Here is a 15218-nt window from a genome sequence, read left to right as displayed (position 1 = left end):
TCCGAATAATATAGGTTAAAACACACAGAAGTTTGTAAAGCTGTATCACCAAGGCTGTAGAGCTGATCATAGTTTGCCTGGCCAAACCTAAATCAGATTGGGTTCAGGCGTAAACTGTGATCAGCCGCGATTATTTGAGCCGCTAGGGAACTAGCCTGAATATTACAAAGACCATCTGAGTGTCTGGGCTAATTTCCACCGGTTTGGGTTGCAGTTTTCGGCTTGGCGCCTCACACCGAAACAGGCCATTTTTGTTTGGTTGCAGCCTCTCTAATCCAGATTGATTTATCACAGCTTCCTTCTTGATTATTGAGCAGTACAAAATCTGCACCTTTTAATTATACCAGAGGAAGGTAAAAGTACACACTAGACTTAATCCAATTGAGCAACTTCCAGTGGAAATAGCTGTCTCTGAATCATCAGCAAGAAGTTTTCAAGATATTTTCTAGTTTACAATGTTGTAACTCGATTTATACTAAATTTTTAGCAAGAACATAGTCTAAATTAGGTGCTCCTGCCTTTGTCACTCATCTTCACCTTGCAACATGAAAGCAGCAGTGAGCTATGCTGCTATAATTTTTCCTGTAAAATTTTGTTTTTGTTTTTAACCAATGCTGAATTTTCTAGATAATCAGAGCTCTGAAATTGAATATCTGATAATAGAACTCACCACTGTTGTAAACTAGTATTTCTAAAGATTGGCATGGCTGACAAAATCACTAAACTTATGTAAGGCTATGTTACTCAGATTTTTCATTTTATCTCAAGTACTCATTTCGAATTCTGACACTCATACATGAATATAGATACTTCCACACTTTATTGTGGGTCAATGTCGTTTTCACAAAATACGAGTCAAGCACTTGGACATGTAGCTACATCAATTACAAATACCCGAGTCGGACTAATATAAATGTAAGCTGCGGATTTGCAGAACCTTTATGTGCAAATTGAGGTGAACACAATAATTTCTCATACAATCCACTTAACTAATCATCATAACTTAGGAAAAACAATGTATTGCACGAAAGATGGGAAAACTAGAAAGCACAATAAACATCCAACCAACTCTTAACTAGAGAAAGTCTTACTTCTTAGTTCTTACACAGATGTTTCCTCTTGCCCATCATCTTCATTTTCTTGTGACATATCCTCTAAAGATCTTCCCTTTGCCTCAGGCACCAAGAAAGTGAATAACAATCCTAACAAGTTGACCACGCCTAGAACAATAAGCGATTTTTTCACCCCAATACCTGGGGGGTAACCTTCATCTGTTTTTGTAGGGTCAGGGCTCTGAGCCAAGTACAAGAACCCAAATGCGCCAATTATGGCACCCGCCTTACCAGAGGCAGCAGATATTCCATGACATGTTGATCTGAGTCGTGCAGGGAAGATCTCGGCTGGAACCACAAATGTGGTGGCATTAGGACCAAAGTTAGCGAAGAAGAAGGTTAAGGCATACATGACAACAAAGCCAATTCTGTTGTCCGGATGAGTCCAATGATTGTAAGGGAGTGCAAGGGCGAACATGAAAATGGTCATCATAGCAAAGCCTAGTATTTGAATGGTAAACCGGCCTATCCTATCGATGAGGAAAACAGTGAACCAGTATCCAGGGACAGTACTACATAGCGCGATCAAAGTTTGGGCTCGAGAAATCTTAAAAACCTCATGGATCGCGTTCATTGATTTAGCAGGTGGGATCCATCCCACCGCGCTAAAAATGTCCTTTTGGAAAAGGTTCTGACTGTAGAATGCAATGTCAAGTAAGAACCAAGTACTAGTAGTACCCAATAAGTGTAGCCCATGGCGCTTGGCAAACTCTTTGGAGAATAAACCCCAAGTAGTCCCTGCCCTCATCCTATCCACCTTATGTTGCTCTTCTTGGATATCTTGTTGTAATACCTTCCCCATATCATTGGCTGCCTGCGCCGCATTCTTAGCCACCAATGCGGTGTACCTTGCTGTCTCAGGCATCTTCATACGCCAATAGTATGTCATAGCAGCAGGAATGGCTCCTACCATCAATATGATCCTCCAGACATAGTCTGCTTCAGGGATTGTAGACCTTATTGGGTCCTCTGCATATGATGGGGCTGGAAACCTAGTACATTACAATATTTTCAAAAGATATTAATTTATCTATTTATGCTTAGCACTTAGCAGCTTAGGTACGGTAATAACATGGTTCACATTATATGTTTATGATAGTACGTAACGTAACACATATTTTGTAGTCATTTTTTTATGTTGTTGTGTACGTACCTAGCATCAAATGCTGCCGATACGAAAATTGCAAATATACCTCCACCGAGGATTCCGAACCCTTGCATAGCAAAAACCGCAGCAATGAACGCTCCACGAGTTTTCTTATTAGCATACTCAGACATGATGGTGGCCGAAAGTGGGTAGTCCCCACCAATCCCAAATCCGAGCCAAAATCGGAAAAAGCAAAGGGTAAGCATCACAGATTTTGGGTCTTTGCCAAAGGAAAGTCCCCCGCCCAAGGAGCTAAGACACATAAGCATAAGTGTCAGCCCATAGACCTTTTTTCGGCCCAACTTGTCGCCGAGCCAGCCAAAGAAGAGTTGCCCAACTAGCGTCCCCACCAACGCTACCCCGTTGATAGCTGAGGAGAAACTAGGAGGTAACGTGCCCGGTTTTTCTGAACCGGGCACGTGAAAATAAATCCGTCCCAAGAGCTTTGTCACTAGGGAGATACAGAATAAATCATAGGCATCCGTAAAAAACCCCATCCCTGCAATAACAATAGCCGTAAAATGGTACCATTGTGTCTTGGCCACATCTAAGGCATTTAGGACTTGTAGTTGATCCCTAGCCATAACACTTGTTTATGCTAGTTTTGGTTTTATGTTCCCCCTAATTCACCTGCTACAAATTCAAAAACATTTGTTAGTTCCTCAATAGTAACACTGACCAGTAGATGCATACATGATACATGCATATAAATTCATCGGTGTTTTAATTTGTCAACACACTTACACCCTAGGCCCTAACCCCCTGTCGAACCATTATGTAACTTATATGTTTATATGTTCTACTTAAGTTTTAGAAATTGCTATAATTATAAGTAAAACTTCTTTATATAATAGCTTCCTTTTATATTATTTGTTACTCTTTTACTATAAAAAGTTGTAATATGAATATATCAACTTCACTATTTGATAAAATAATTTACATATAATTCTTCATCTCATGTCTTGAATTGGTAGTAATTTCAAAGCTAAATATTTTATTGAATAATATATGATGATTATAAATCGTTGACATATGCATAGAATATATTGATGATAGATTTTTGTACAACTGAATTTAGCATGGACACTTCTAAACCTCTACTTTTAGATGAAAGTGGAGTACATTAGATAAAAAGAATTGTCATAGTTCACGAGTGTCCTAAACCTTAACAACTTACAAAGTTTAAGGACTTGTGAGAATATTAAAAGCAGGCCTACTTCTAAACTTATTCATGTGCACTCAAAAAGAAACAATATAAGCTAGCCTCAAACACAAATTCTATGACGAAAAAGTGATATTTAATTTGTTATACCTTCGGAATATAACTAGCTCATATATGTAGCATATTATTCCCTCAACTTAAACAAATATATTACATGATACGTTAATTACGTCACTAGTTAAGAACATTAATTACTTAAATTGCATGAAAACGGTTAAAATTTCAAAAAGAAAAATTGAAAATGAGAAAACAACGCAAAGATTTCCATGCTTTATAGGTGATTACATAGTTAATATGCTAGATTAAGAATTATATAGTGTATAACTGTAAATATTTTACGTGTTGATGATTAAATTCAGTGCATGCATGTATAAATAATATGGATCACATTCACATACACGCACTAATTAAGATTCATAAAAATCAAAATGAACTAACAAACGTGAATTCATTAATCTTCTTGATAATGAGCTAATCTCATGACTCGTTACATAACAAACAAATTCGGATAATTCGTCTTTAAAACAATTTTTGATTGAAAGAAAAATATTTGTAATGAAAATTGATTTTCATATAACTATACATAAATAGGAAAGAATGGAAAACAACCCTTTAAAAGGAAAAATGAAATATTTACTTTATACAATAGTTTGTCTACATCACAATAACTCAAGTAACGACAAAGCAAAGATCTCATTTTTTTAACTTAAGCAATACATCATCATATAAAAATTAGATTAGCATAATTATAAAATTTGCACACATTACAATAAGGTAAAAAATTGTATAATTGCACATCACATATTGTAAAAATATATTTTTTATTCAGTAATTTACTGTCCAAACAGGCTCAACCCTCATTAACTAGGAGGTAAGAAAGGGATCCCAACCCAGAAGAAAACTCTAGAGACTGAAAACTGAAGATTTATACACAGAAGCATAAATCCACATATCCTAGAAAAATGACAAACTATATACTTCATACAAAGTTACAAACCTGTGTTATAATTGTTATATTATGGTTGCTGAAAATGCCCAAGTAGTCTGATAAAAAACAAAGAAAAAAACACTAGAAACAGAAAGAAGTAAAACAAAAGAACACAAAAAATAAGAGTGTTTAAGATCTTAATGTAATGTTTGTGTTTTGTTGTTTGTGATTAATTATAAATGTTGTTTTGTGTTTTTGTGATGGACAATATAAAGAGCCGAAGAAGGGGTATATATATATGAGATGAAATGTAAGAGGAAATAAGGCAAAATAAAAGGAGTTAACTGTTTATGTTAACAAAACACAAAAAAGATGGTATCTTCAACTAAGAGTCTAAGGATATTCCCTTTTTTCTAGCTTATTTAGTCAGCGTAATTAATTTAAGACCTACTGCTACGTTGTCGCTCTCTTACATCTCATCTTGTGTACTTTTTCTTCACCTTTTGTAAATTTCCTAGGTCATTTTGGGATTGTAATTCTGTCCAAATTCACTCTTAAGACAACAATTTGATTTGTCCAAAAATTGAAATTTGATGGGAGATGAGAGTTTGTGTAAGATCTGATCCGAATTTTACTACCTAAACTATTCCATTATTATGTAAGATTTAGACATATACTATTGTGTAAGAGCGCGTTTTATGTGTGGCTGGCTGTATGATTAACAAATCATGTAACTGTGTAAGTGAAAGATAAACTAATTATAGTAATATATAAATAACTCCTTCAATTTATATATATAAAACTTCCTAATAATAAATTCTAAGACAACAACTAATTTTGCAGTATTATGTTTGCAATAGTAACATATGAGCATATACTATTGTATAACAGCGCATTTTATGTGTGGCTGGTGGCATAATTAACAAATCATGTAGCCGTGTATGTGAAAGATAAACTAACTATATTAAAATATAAATAACTCATTCAATTTATATATATAGAAAAATTCCTAGTAATTTCTAAGGCAACAACTAATTTTGCAGTATTATGTTTATAATAGTAACATCTGAGCATATACTATTGTATAGCAGCATATTTTATGTGTGGTTGGCCACATGATTAACCAATCATAGCCGCACACGTAATGATAAATTAACTATATTATAATACAAATAAATCATTTAATTTATGTAAATACTCCCTAATATTTTCGAAGACAACTACTAACACCACCAATTATAAGTAATCTTAACAATTATAAATAATCTCGACTAGTGTGTTAATAATTTACCCCTAGTATATTTAAAGTAAATCCTAATAACTTCTAAGACAATAAGTTACCCTAACAATTGTAAGTAATTCCAACAATTATAATTAACTTTTATAGTTAATTAATTAATTAGTAACCTCAAACTATAATAGATCGATAAACTTATACGTATACTGGTTGGACGAGCCCCAAACCATCAATCAAAGGTGTGGCTGACCGCATGTAAGAATTTGGTGATTGTGTAACATATAATTATTTTTCCAAAATTGTGATTTTGGCGATTCAAATTTATAACACACACTTAATCATGTTCGGTGGAAAATTCTAGATTCGTGAAATAAAATTTGAACTGAATCCAATTATAGAAATTTGAACCAATGTGGTATTTAATAAATCCGACCAAACCTGACAACTGATTTTTTATACTATCTTTAAGAATTCACTTTTTTAAATAATTATTTACTCTTTCCTTACAAGATTTATCGCCCGAATCACTAGTTTAATTTTGTTTATAATATGAACAAAAAAATATATTTTATTTATAAGAATAAAATCTTTAGGAAGAAATGCCATCTCTCCTTAACTAACAAGATAATCTTTCTCAATTATATTTGAGTAAAACTAATTTGTAAGAAAAATAGTACTAATCCAATTGAAGACCTAGTCCAATTGACGTCTTCTTTTAAGGAAATATTATTGCTATACTTGACATTTGACAACCCATTTCAATCACCAAATAAGAAGTGTGGAAGTATTAAAGGTGCTAAAATTGTTAGAACGGTTAATTAACATGGAGTAACAAACTCTATCTAATTTAAGGAGCGCAAAGTGAGCATCTAGTAACTAACGACAATTGTTATAATATGGTCTTTCTTGAGGAATGAGGATTGTAGAAATTACTTTCAATTGGTATGAGTCTATGAGAATAGCTAGGGGTCAAAGTTATTCAGATAAAATTTAAAATCTAATCCAATCCAATCCAAATTAGTAATCCGGATCGGATTCGAACTATGTTCGGATTGGATTCAAATTGAGATTTTTTGAAAAATTGGATTTTCTGATTGGATCCCAAAATCCAATATAACCGAATAACAATATGCATAGCCCAATAGGCGTATCACTTCAACCCTTCCACTAAAACCCTAACAACACTTAATTCCTCATTTCCTAAATCTATTAGATTGATGTTGCCTGTTGTCCTTAATTATTTCATCGAAAAACTAGAGCTTTAAAAATACAGATTTTCGAATTGGATCATATCTAGAGTATGAAAATTCGGATTGGATTAGATCGGATTCAAACGCTAGTCGGTTTGGATTCGGATTAGAAAATTGAAATCCAAATTTTATTCGGATCGGATTATTGGATTAGACCCTAATTCAAACCGTACACTGAACTTTCACCCCTACCCATAAGAATAGGGCAAAAAATATTAACAAAAGACAGCAGTAAAAATCAAGTTTAATCAACAATTATAACTACTAATCTCTAAAAAAAAATTTGCCTCAAAAAAAAAATCACAAAGATAAGTCCAACTGAGGTGAGGTTCTTGCTTACTTAGGAAACACGAATAAAGTAGAGTTGCTGGAGCATGTGGAAGGAATAAATTCCTCAGGACTCAGGAGTCTGATATTTTTTGCTGTTACGAAATGCATGGAATTATAAAAAGAGTAAAAAGAGAGGCTATCAACGTTACATGAAGACTGGAGTACCACCTTTGCCAAAATTATCGAAATTATTACTTCCTCTGTTTCAATTTGGATGTGACACTTCATATTTTAAGAAGTTTCAATTCAATTGTGATGTTTTTATTTTGGGTAATAACTTCTCTCTAACTTTCTCCTATCACATGAGATCCTTTTATTTTCTTTCTCCATCTCTATCCTCTCTATAAATTGCCTAAAAGTATGTAATTTTAAAAGTGTTGCAACTAAATTGAAACGGAGAAAATAAAAAGTTTATGCTCACATGCTGTTGTTGAGTAACATATATATATACTATACAACTATACACATAGGTTTTGTTCTCATTACTCTATCTTCAATTATTTTAGAAAAAAATATAAATAGAATCAACTTTACTAATCAGATCAAAACATATAACCCCATTTATTACTTTACGCAATTCCAAAGAACATTAATTATCTTTTGATTTTGTTTAAAGGAAAAAGAAATAAAGACCTAGTATAAAAAAAAACACTTCAATAATTAGTAATAAAGTCAAATAAGTTAGCGCATCTGCGTTTAAAGAAGGGGAGATGGTGGGAATGGGTGCTGTTTTGCGGGATGGAGCAGGGGATGTGCGACTCGTGGAAGGGGAAGTGTGACATTCATGAAGGAGAAGCGATGGCGGCACGACAAGGCATCAAAGTAGCTATGGAGGCGGGCTTTGTCCACTTTGTTCTGGAAACTGACTGTGTGACGGTGTTTGAAGCTCTAAAGAAGGGGAAAAGAGAGGCGTCTCCTTTTGGTTTGATTTTGCATGATATTTATGTGCTTGTGTCTCAGTGTGGGTCTGTTTCGTTTAGTTTAGTCAGGCGAACTGGAAATAGCGTAGCCCACTCTCTAACTAAGAAAAGTCTAGAGGTGGATGAACTGATTGTATGGCTAGGGGATGCTGTAACTGCAGACTTGCTTGATTAATGAATTTTGGGTGTTTTTTGGCGTCAAAAAAAAAAAAGTCAAATAAGTTTAAGATAATACCGTTTTATCTAGCTTATTTCAAATATTTTTGGAAAAAAGTTCAAGTTAGTTTACATAAGTCACCTAATGATCTATTCACGTTTTCTTTAAGTCATTTATTTTTGGTGTTCCGGAAGGCTACAAGGGGAAAAAATGAGAATCGATCCCAAAATCTCCTGAAAGCGGGGAAGAAGCTCTATAAGATATCCCTCACTCTCTTTGTTTAAGTCATTACATACGTGATTTTTTTTCTCATTTGCTAAACACTGCCCTAAAATTTCATATTTACGCCCTAAATACGTGTATAAAAATACGGTATGAGTATATTTCATCTCTTTTCTCATTCCTCTTCTTCCTTCTTCACTTCCCCTCAATTATCATCTTCCACATCACTGCCTCCAACACACCCCACCGGTGCCGGCGCCGGCGCCGGCGCAATACCACTACCACAGCCGATGGCACACCACCACGCCGCCAGCAAATCACCACCACCATAGCCGCCGGGACACCACTACCCTTCTTTTCCTCTGTTTCCCCAATTTAATTTACAGAAAAAAAAATTTAAAAAAGATGGAAGGCGTCCACCATGGACGCCCCGCCACCAGAGGAGGCGTCCATGGCAGGCGCCTCACCCTGCGGTGGGGCGCCTGCCATGGGCGCCTCCGCCGGTGGCGGGGCGTCCATGGTGGACGCCTTGCAGCTTTTTTAAAAAAAAAAATTCAAAAAAAAAGGAGGTGCCCACCGTGGACGCCCCACCATTGGTGGAGGCGTCCATGGCAGGCGCCCCACCGCAGGGTGAGGTGCCTGCCATGGACGCCTCCACCAATGGTGGGGCGTCCACGGTGGGCGCCTCTCTATTTTTTTTTTAAAAAAAAAAACAGTTCTAGGGTTTGGATTGTGGTGGTACGTCGGTGTTTGACGTCAGTGGTGGTGTGGTGTGATGGTGGTGCGGAATCTGTGACGCAAGTGGTGGTGGTGTTGTGGTGGTGTGGTGGTGTGGAAGAAGTGAAGGAAGGGGAGAGAGAAGAAAGGTCAGTGGTGGGTGGCGTGGTGGTGGGCATGATGGTGGACGTGACGGCGGTGGTGGCGGTGAGGCAGCAGCAACACAAGTGGTGGTGGTGGTATTGATGGTGGTGGTAGTGGTGGTGTGGTGGTCTGCAAGAAGTGAAGGAAGGGGAGGAAGTGAGAAGAAGATAAGCATATAAATACAGTATAAAAATACTGTATTTAGGGCGTTAGTAGGTAATTACAGGGCGGTGAATAGCAAGACCTTTTTTTTTCACAAAGAGGCCAAAGAAGTGGCCCAAATCATCCACAATGGTCAAGAATTCAAGATGCCACACATTTAAGCGATTTCACCATCTTTAATTTCCTTAGATTAAATATCCTAAAGTAAAAGTTGATGAACCTTCTAAAGTTACTAATAAGTTACCCAATTTAATAATCTAAGGAATAACTTTTAAACTGACTGATTAATAGCAAACATCTCTAATTATCTGTAGCTTAATAGAGTAAAGAAGAAATTAGTTTAGGAGTTTCTTAATATCCCAAAGTAAGTCCAAAGTTTCTACTTTATGAACTTCATAGAATCTGTTGTCGCCTTTATGTTATGTTAATTGATGCAGGGTGTTAATTTACAGCTCGAAAGATGATAGCTCATTAATGTTAATAAGATTTTCAATACCTCACTCTAGTCTGAGTTTATGATTGAGTCAATCTCGAGTAGCTCTTGAGTTGTCTCGTCTCAGCGTTACATATGTAGTTCTTCATGATACTAAGGAGGCGTGCAGGCTTGAAGATCAAGTTGGAGTAATTGCTAAAACAACCCAAATAAATCTACCATATTGTGTGAGAATCATGTTTTACATTTACATTAAGCATGAAAATCAAGGAAGCACAACTAGGGGTGCTTATCATATCTCCCGAGCCGAGCCCGAACCATACTGGGTTCGGCTCGTTTATCGTTTAGTTAGGCTCGGTTCATGAGCTCGACGAGCTCGATAAGTGAAGCTTAGCTCAGCTCGAGGTGGATTTATTAAAACAAGTAAAAAATATACTAACACAATATTATATTAAACCAAACAAAAGTTCATATTCGACATCAAATTTTTTTTTTTTTTTTTGATAGATCTTGTATAATTTTTTATTTTTTATAATTTGGACTTTCATCAATTCCAGATCTTGTATAATCATAAACTAAATTAAAAAAGTAACACGACTAAACATATTTTACTTTATTTCTAAATGCTAACCAAATGAATTACTTACAAATATACATAAAAATTGACAAACTAGATCTAAAAGGTTAAAAAAATAAAAGACAGAGATTTTTTTTTGAGGGGAAAAGACATAGACCACTCAATGTAAAATGTTAGTTTTTTTTTCTAAATTTTAGTACCAATTATATACATCATCTTCTAATACCAAACTTAATTTCTTAATTCTCGTATACATTAGCATATACTAAAGGAAAAATGGATCAGAATACCCCCAACTTTGGGCGGTCCGCTTTTAATACCCCCAACTTTGGATTATTTTTAAATACCCCCAACTTTGGGGGTGGTCCGCCAAAAATGCACCATTTACCTGTTATGACCGGATGAACTGGTAAACCAAAAAACCACCCCTCGGTCATTCTCTCTCTCCTCTACCACCCCTCCTCTCTCCTCATCTACCTGCACCCTTTCTCTCTCTTCTACCACCACCATACCACCCTTTCTCTCTCCTCACCCCCCTCCTCTCTCATCTACCTGCACCCTTTCTCTCTCTTCTACCACCACCATACCACCTTTCTCTCTCCTCTACCACCCCTCCTCTCTCCTCATCTACCTGCACCCTTTCTTCTCTTCTACCACCACCATACCACCCTTTTCTCTCCTCTACCACCCCTCCTTCTCCTCATCTACCTCACCACCTCCCACCATGCCACGCTTGCCACGCACACACACCGCCACACCTATCTGCGCCACCACACCGCCACACCGCACACTTCACCTACACTACCACAACCCTCTCCACTTTCACCACAGCAACATCACACAATCTCCATTCTCACCAACATGGGGGTGGTTTTTGCTCAAATTTTGAGTCGGTGGTTGTGGGTAATGATGGTTGAGGTGAGGTTTTGAGTGGTTTTTAGTGGTTGGGGTGGGGTTAAATGGGTTTCGGTGTTAAGGCAGGGTTTTGGGTGGTTGGGTCAGGGTTTCTGGGTGGTTAAGGCGAGTTTTGGTGGCAGGTGGTTGGTCGAGGTTTTGGGTGGTGGTGGGTCGAAGGGGTGGGCTGGTGCTTGTGGTGTCGATGGGTGGGACTGGGTGCTGTTGGACGGGGTTAGGCAGTGGGGGCGAGGAGGGTCTGGGGTGGGGGGAGAGGGTTTGCAGCCGACGAGGGGAGAGGAGAGGTCTGGGGTGGGGGAGAGGTTTGCAGCCAGGGAGGGAGAGGGAGGGTCTGGGGTGGGGGGAGAGGGTTTGCAGCCAGGGAGGAGAGAGGTCTGGGGTGGGGGGAAGGGAGGTCTGGGTGGGGGGAGAGGGTTTGCAGCCGAGGAGAGGGAGGGAGGGTCTGGGGGGGGAGAGGTGGTTATGTGGTGGTGGGTAGGAGTCGAAATTAAAAATAAACGAGAAATAAAAAAATTACCTGGTTAACAGGTTACAAGTCATCTGGGTGCATTTTTGGTGGACCTCCTCAATAATTGGGGTATTTAAAAATAACTCATAGTTGGGGGTATTAAAAGCGGACGGGCCAAAGTTGGGGGTATTCTGATCCATTTTTCCTATACTAAACTATATATAGAAGTTTTTAGCATCATTAACAGTTAAACAGAAGTAAGCTTGCATAAAGTAGATATAAAAAAAGTGCTTAGACCTTCCACCATTGGATTAAATTTTTGGTTGGTTCAAATGAAAGAAGACTTGCGCATAAGAAATTGGAGAAGTAGTTCATGGCATGCCCTCCCTTAATTCTCCACTTAGAAAAGTTTAATCTCAGTCCATGTGCCTCCTGTAAGTTTTGTGGGGGAGTATATCATTAACCCCAAACTCAAGGGCCAAAAACAAAAGTTGAGCTTTGTAGATCAATCAATATTTATGAAATTAAAAGAGTAAAGAATTATGTCGAAGGACCAATTCAACCAAAAGTTTAAGTTAACGGTTGGAGTTTGAAGTGCGGATGCAGCACAGGTATCTCTCATACCTGGCGCTGGCTGGCTCCGATACCATGTCAAAGGACCAGTTCAACCAAAAAATTAAGTTGATGGTTAGAGTCTCGGGAATAGTTTAATATTCTATTAAATTTGCTTTTAAACCAATAGTTAAAATAAGCTTGGGATATATGATGGTCTCCTTGAAGTTTCCAAACACCAAATTGAGTATTTTTGACCATAACACTAGTGCGTAACATAAAGTGTAAAAGGAAAATGCAGTTTAAATTCTATACTTTTCAACAACATTAATATATATGTTGAGCCAGTATGTGGTTGGACCTACAAGTTTGATATATGATTTTACTAGGGATAGTGCTTTCTTTTTGGTGCCGTCCATATTGATGGCCCAAACTTAAATATATTGTCCGTTGGTTGACAAATGTTGACCCAAATCCGATAATTTGACCTAAATACGATTTGGAATAAGTGAGTTATATCCGTATAAGTAAATGAGTCGACACGAATAATCCGAAAATATGACCTAAACACAATTTGGAATAAGTGAGTTATAGCCTTATTATAAGTAAATGGATCGACACGAATAACCCGATCTTGACCTAAAAACACAATTTGAAATAAGTGAGTTATAACTTTATAAGTAAATGGGTTGACACGGATAACCCGATAATTAAATGAGTAAGGTTAAGGTCGAAATTTCCAACTCAAAAGGATCTGTTTTAACCTGGTTAACTCATTATATAAAAATTTCTCAGAAATAGATCTATTTGGTTAAATTGCATCAAAATCTTAAAACAAGTCATATTAATAATTAATATAAGAAACTCTACACATGCATGCTTTCTGTAGTGAATTTGTTGATTTAGCTTTGTCTAATAGTAATTATTTTTTGAAAAAAAATACTTTCAATAAAGAATGGGTTAAGCAAGTTATATGGGGAACCAATTTATTAATAGACAAATCATGGTTGAGATTTTCAATCAATTTATTAAACGGGTTAGGTTTGCATAATGGCATATATTGAAGAATTTTTAACCAGTTTATTATTTATCTAAACACGAACTCGACCCAACAATCCAACCTATTTGCCAGCTCTAATTTGTTTGTCTTTTCTACAACATATTATAGAGATTTAAACATAAATAATGTATTAAACAAATAAGTTGGGGATGCAAATGAGCCTATATAAAACACAAGTTAATTGAGTTTACCTTTGAATCACTAGGTTAATATATACTAAAAATGAGCAAAAACATTATAAAATGAACGAAAATTAAAATAAAAAATGAGCAAAAACATAAAATGAGTAGAACACATAAGATGAACAAGAACGTCAAAATGAGCAAAAACGTGAAATGATAAAAACATACAATAAGAATTAAACAAACAAGTTGGGGATGCAAATGAGCCTGTATAAGGGTAGGAATACCGTAGGATCCACTGAAAACTGAAAACCGGCCTTTTTGCTCATTCTAAGAAAATTTTGTTCATTTTAGCAAACATTCATTCATTTTACGAAGTTTTTGCTCATTTTAAGAAACTTTTGCTCATTTTACAACTTTTTGCTCATTTTATGTTTTTTTTGCTCATTTTAAGAACTTTTTGCTCATTTTATCTTTTTGCTTATTTTTAGAGACTTTTTGCTCATTTTATATTGCAATTTTCAGTTTTCAGTTTTCAACACGAGTGGTTTTCACATGATCCTATTCATATATGGGTAATGTTAGTTATCAATTTGTCATAACAGGGGGCAGAAAGGCACTTTTTCTGGTAAGATTTGTTCATTGCTCACTGAGCATGTTGTATTATTTGGTCAGTTTCGTTTGGCAGTCCCTCTCCAAGTTGTTGCAACACTTGCAAGTAGTTTGTTTAGTCAATGAAGTACGCTTAGATTTTTGTGTAAAAGAAAACAATATAGTTACCCTTTCAATATTGTATCAATGATCATAAGCTCAACAATATACTACTATACTCCCACCTTCTGAGATGGCCACCAGTTTTATTTGTAAGAAAATATAGAACCCTACAAGTTTTTCTCTTGTAAAGTGGTGGGCCTGGTGGCCATGCAAGTTGTATGTCCATCGAAGGGATTGAAAAAGGCCAGATTACTTGACTTGACTGGATCATAATTCATAAGTGTTGCAAAATTGGGCCCTGGTTATGATTCCTGAAACCCTATAATATATCCAAGCTAAGTCCCACAATGTTTCTATATATTGGCCCATAGAGTTGACATTTTGACATGGTTGTTTATTACTTAGAACTTGTTACTTGCTAAGTTGAGGCTATCAAGAACTAAGAAGTTAAGATTTACCCACAAAGTATTAGAAATAGAGATGGCCATTGGTGTGGTGTGGTGTGGTGTGGGCTCGGCGGGTCAGACCGTGGACTGTAGCAGGCTGCGCTGAGATTTCACGGTCCAGGACCGGACTGTGAAATTTATGGGTTGGACGGGCTGGTCCGCAGGCTAAAAAATCTTGGCCCACACCGGTCTGTTATCGGTTTTTACGATTCGAGAAGCGGTTTCTAGCGGTTTCTGGATCTAGTGGGATGGATCGGGCTGGCGGCCAACATGAGAATTTTTTTCCAAAATTATTTAATCATTGAAATTATTCATCATTGTTACATAAAATCTTTAAAATGAATTAAAATATATACAATTATTAATATTAATGAATAATTTCTTTGTTTTTAAATTTGATTGA

The 15218-nt window shown here is 36.5% G+C and overlaps 1 protein-coding gene across 2 annotated transcripts; it reads right to left on the bottom strand.

Annotated features, from left to right (window-relative positions):
• Positions 1-956: 956 nt before the first annotated feature.
• Positions 957-4690, bottom strand: LOC104894657 (inorganic phosphate transporter 1-4). Of its 2 annotated transcripts, none has more exons than XM_010680947.4 (3): positions 4479-4690; positions 2266-2892; positions 957-2104 (listed from the first exon to the last, which is right to left on the bottom strand). In XM_010680947.4, exons 2-3 carry the CDS (start codon positions 2841-2843, stop codon positions 1102-1104), a joined length of 1581 nt encoding a protein of 526 aa, XP_010679249.1. In that variant the 5' UTR covers positions 2844-2892; positions 4479-4690; the 3' UTR covers positions 957-1101. The 2 variants fall into 2 exon arrangements, with proteins under 2 accessions (XP_010679249.1, XP_010679248.1); XM_010680946.4 differs by having other exon boundaries at positions 2266-2889.
• Between the last annotated feature and the right edge of the window lie 10528 nt (positions 4691-15218).

Source organism: Beta vulgaris, chromosome 5, assembly GCF_026745355.1.
Source record: "Beta vulgaris subsp. vulgaris cultivar EL10 chromosome 5, EL10.2, whole genome shotgun sequence".
NCBI lineage: Eukaryota > Viridiplantae > Streptophyta > Magnoliopsida > Caryophyllales > Amaranthaceae > Beta > Beta vulgaris.
The sequence above is the reverse complement of the archived record's forward strand: the minus strand, read 5'-3'. Positions and strand labels throughout refer to the sequence as shown.

Excerpts from the sequence above, each read along its gene's own strand:
- LOC104894657 (XM_010680947.4), bottom strand. The coding sequence starts at position 2,843 with ATGGCTAGGGATCAACTACAAGTCCTAAATGCCTTAGATGTGGCCAAG. Across the intron at positions 2,105-2,265 it reads TCGGCAGCATTTGATGCTAG|GTTTCCAGCCCCATCATATG; the intron begins GTACGTACACAA and ends GTAATGTACTAG.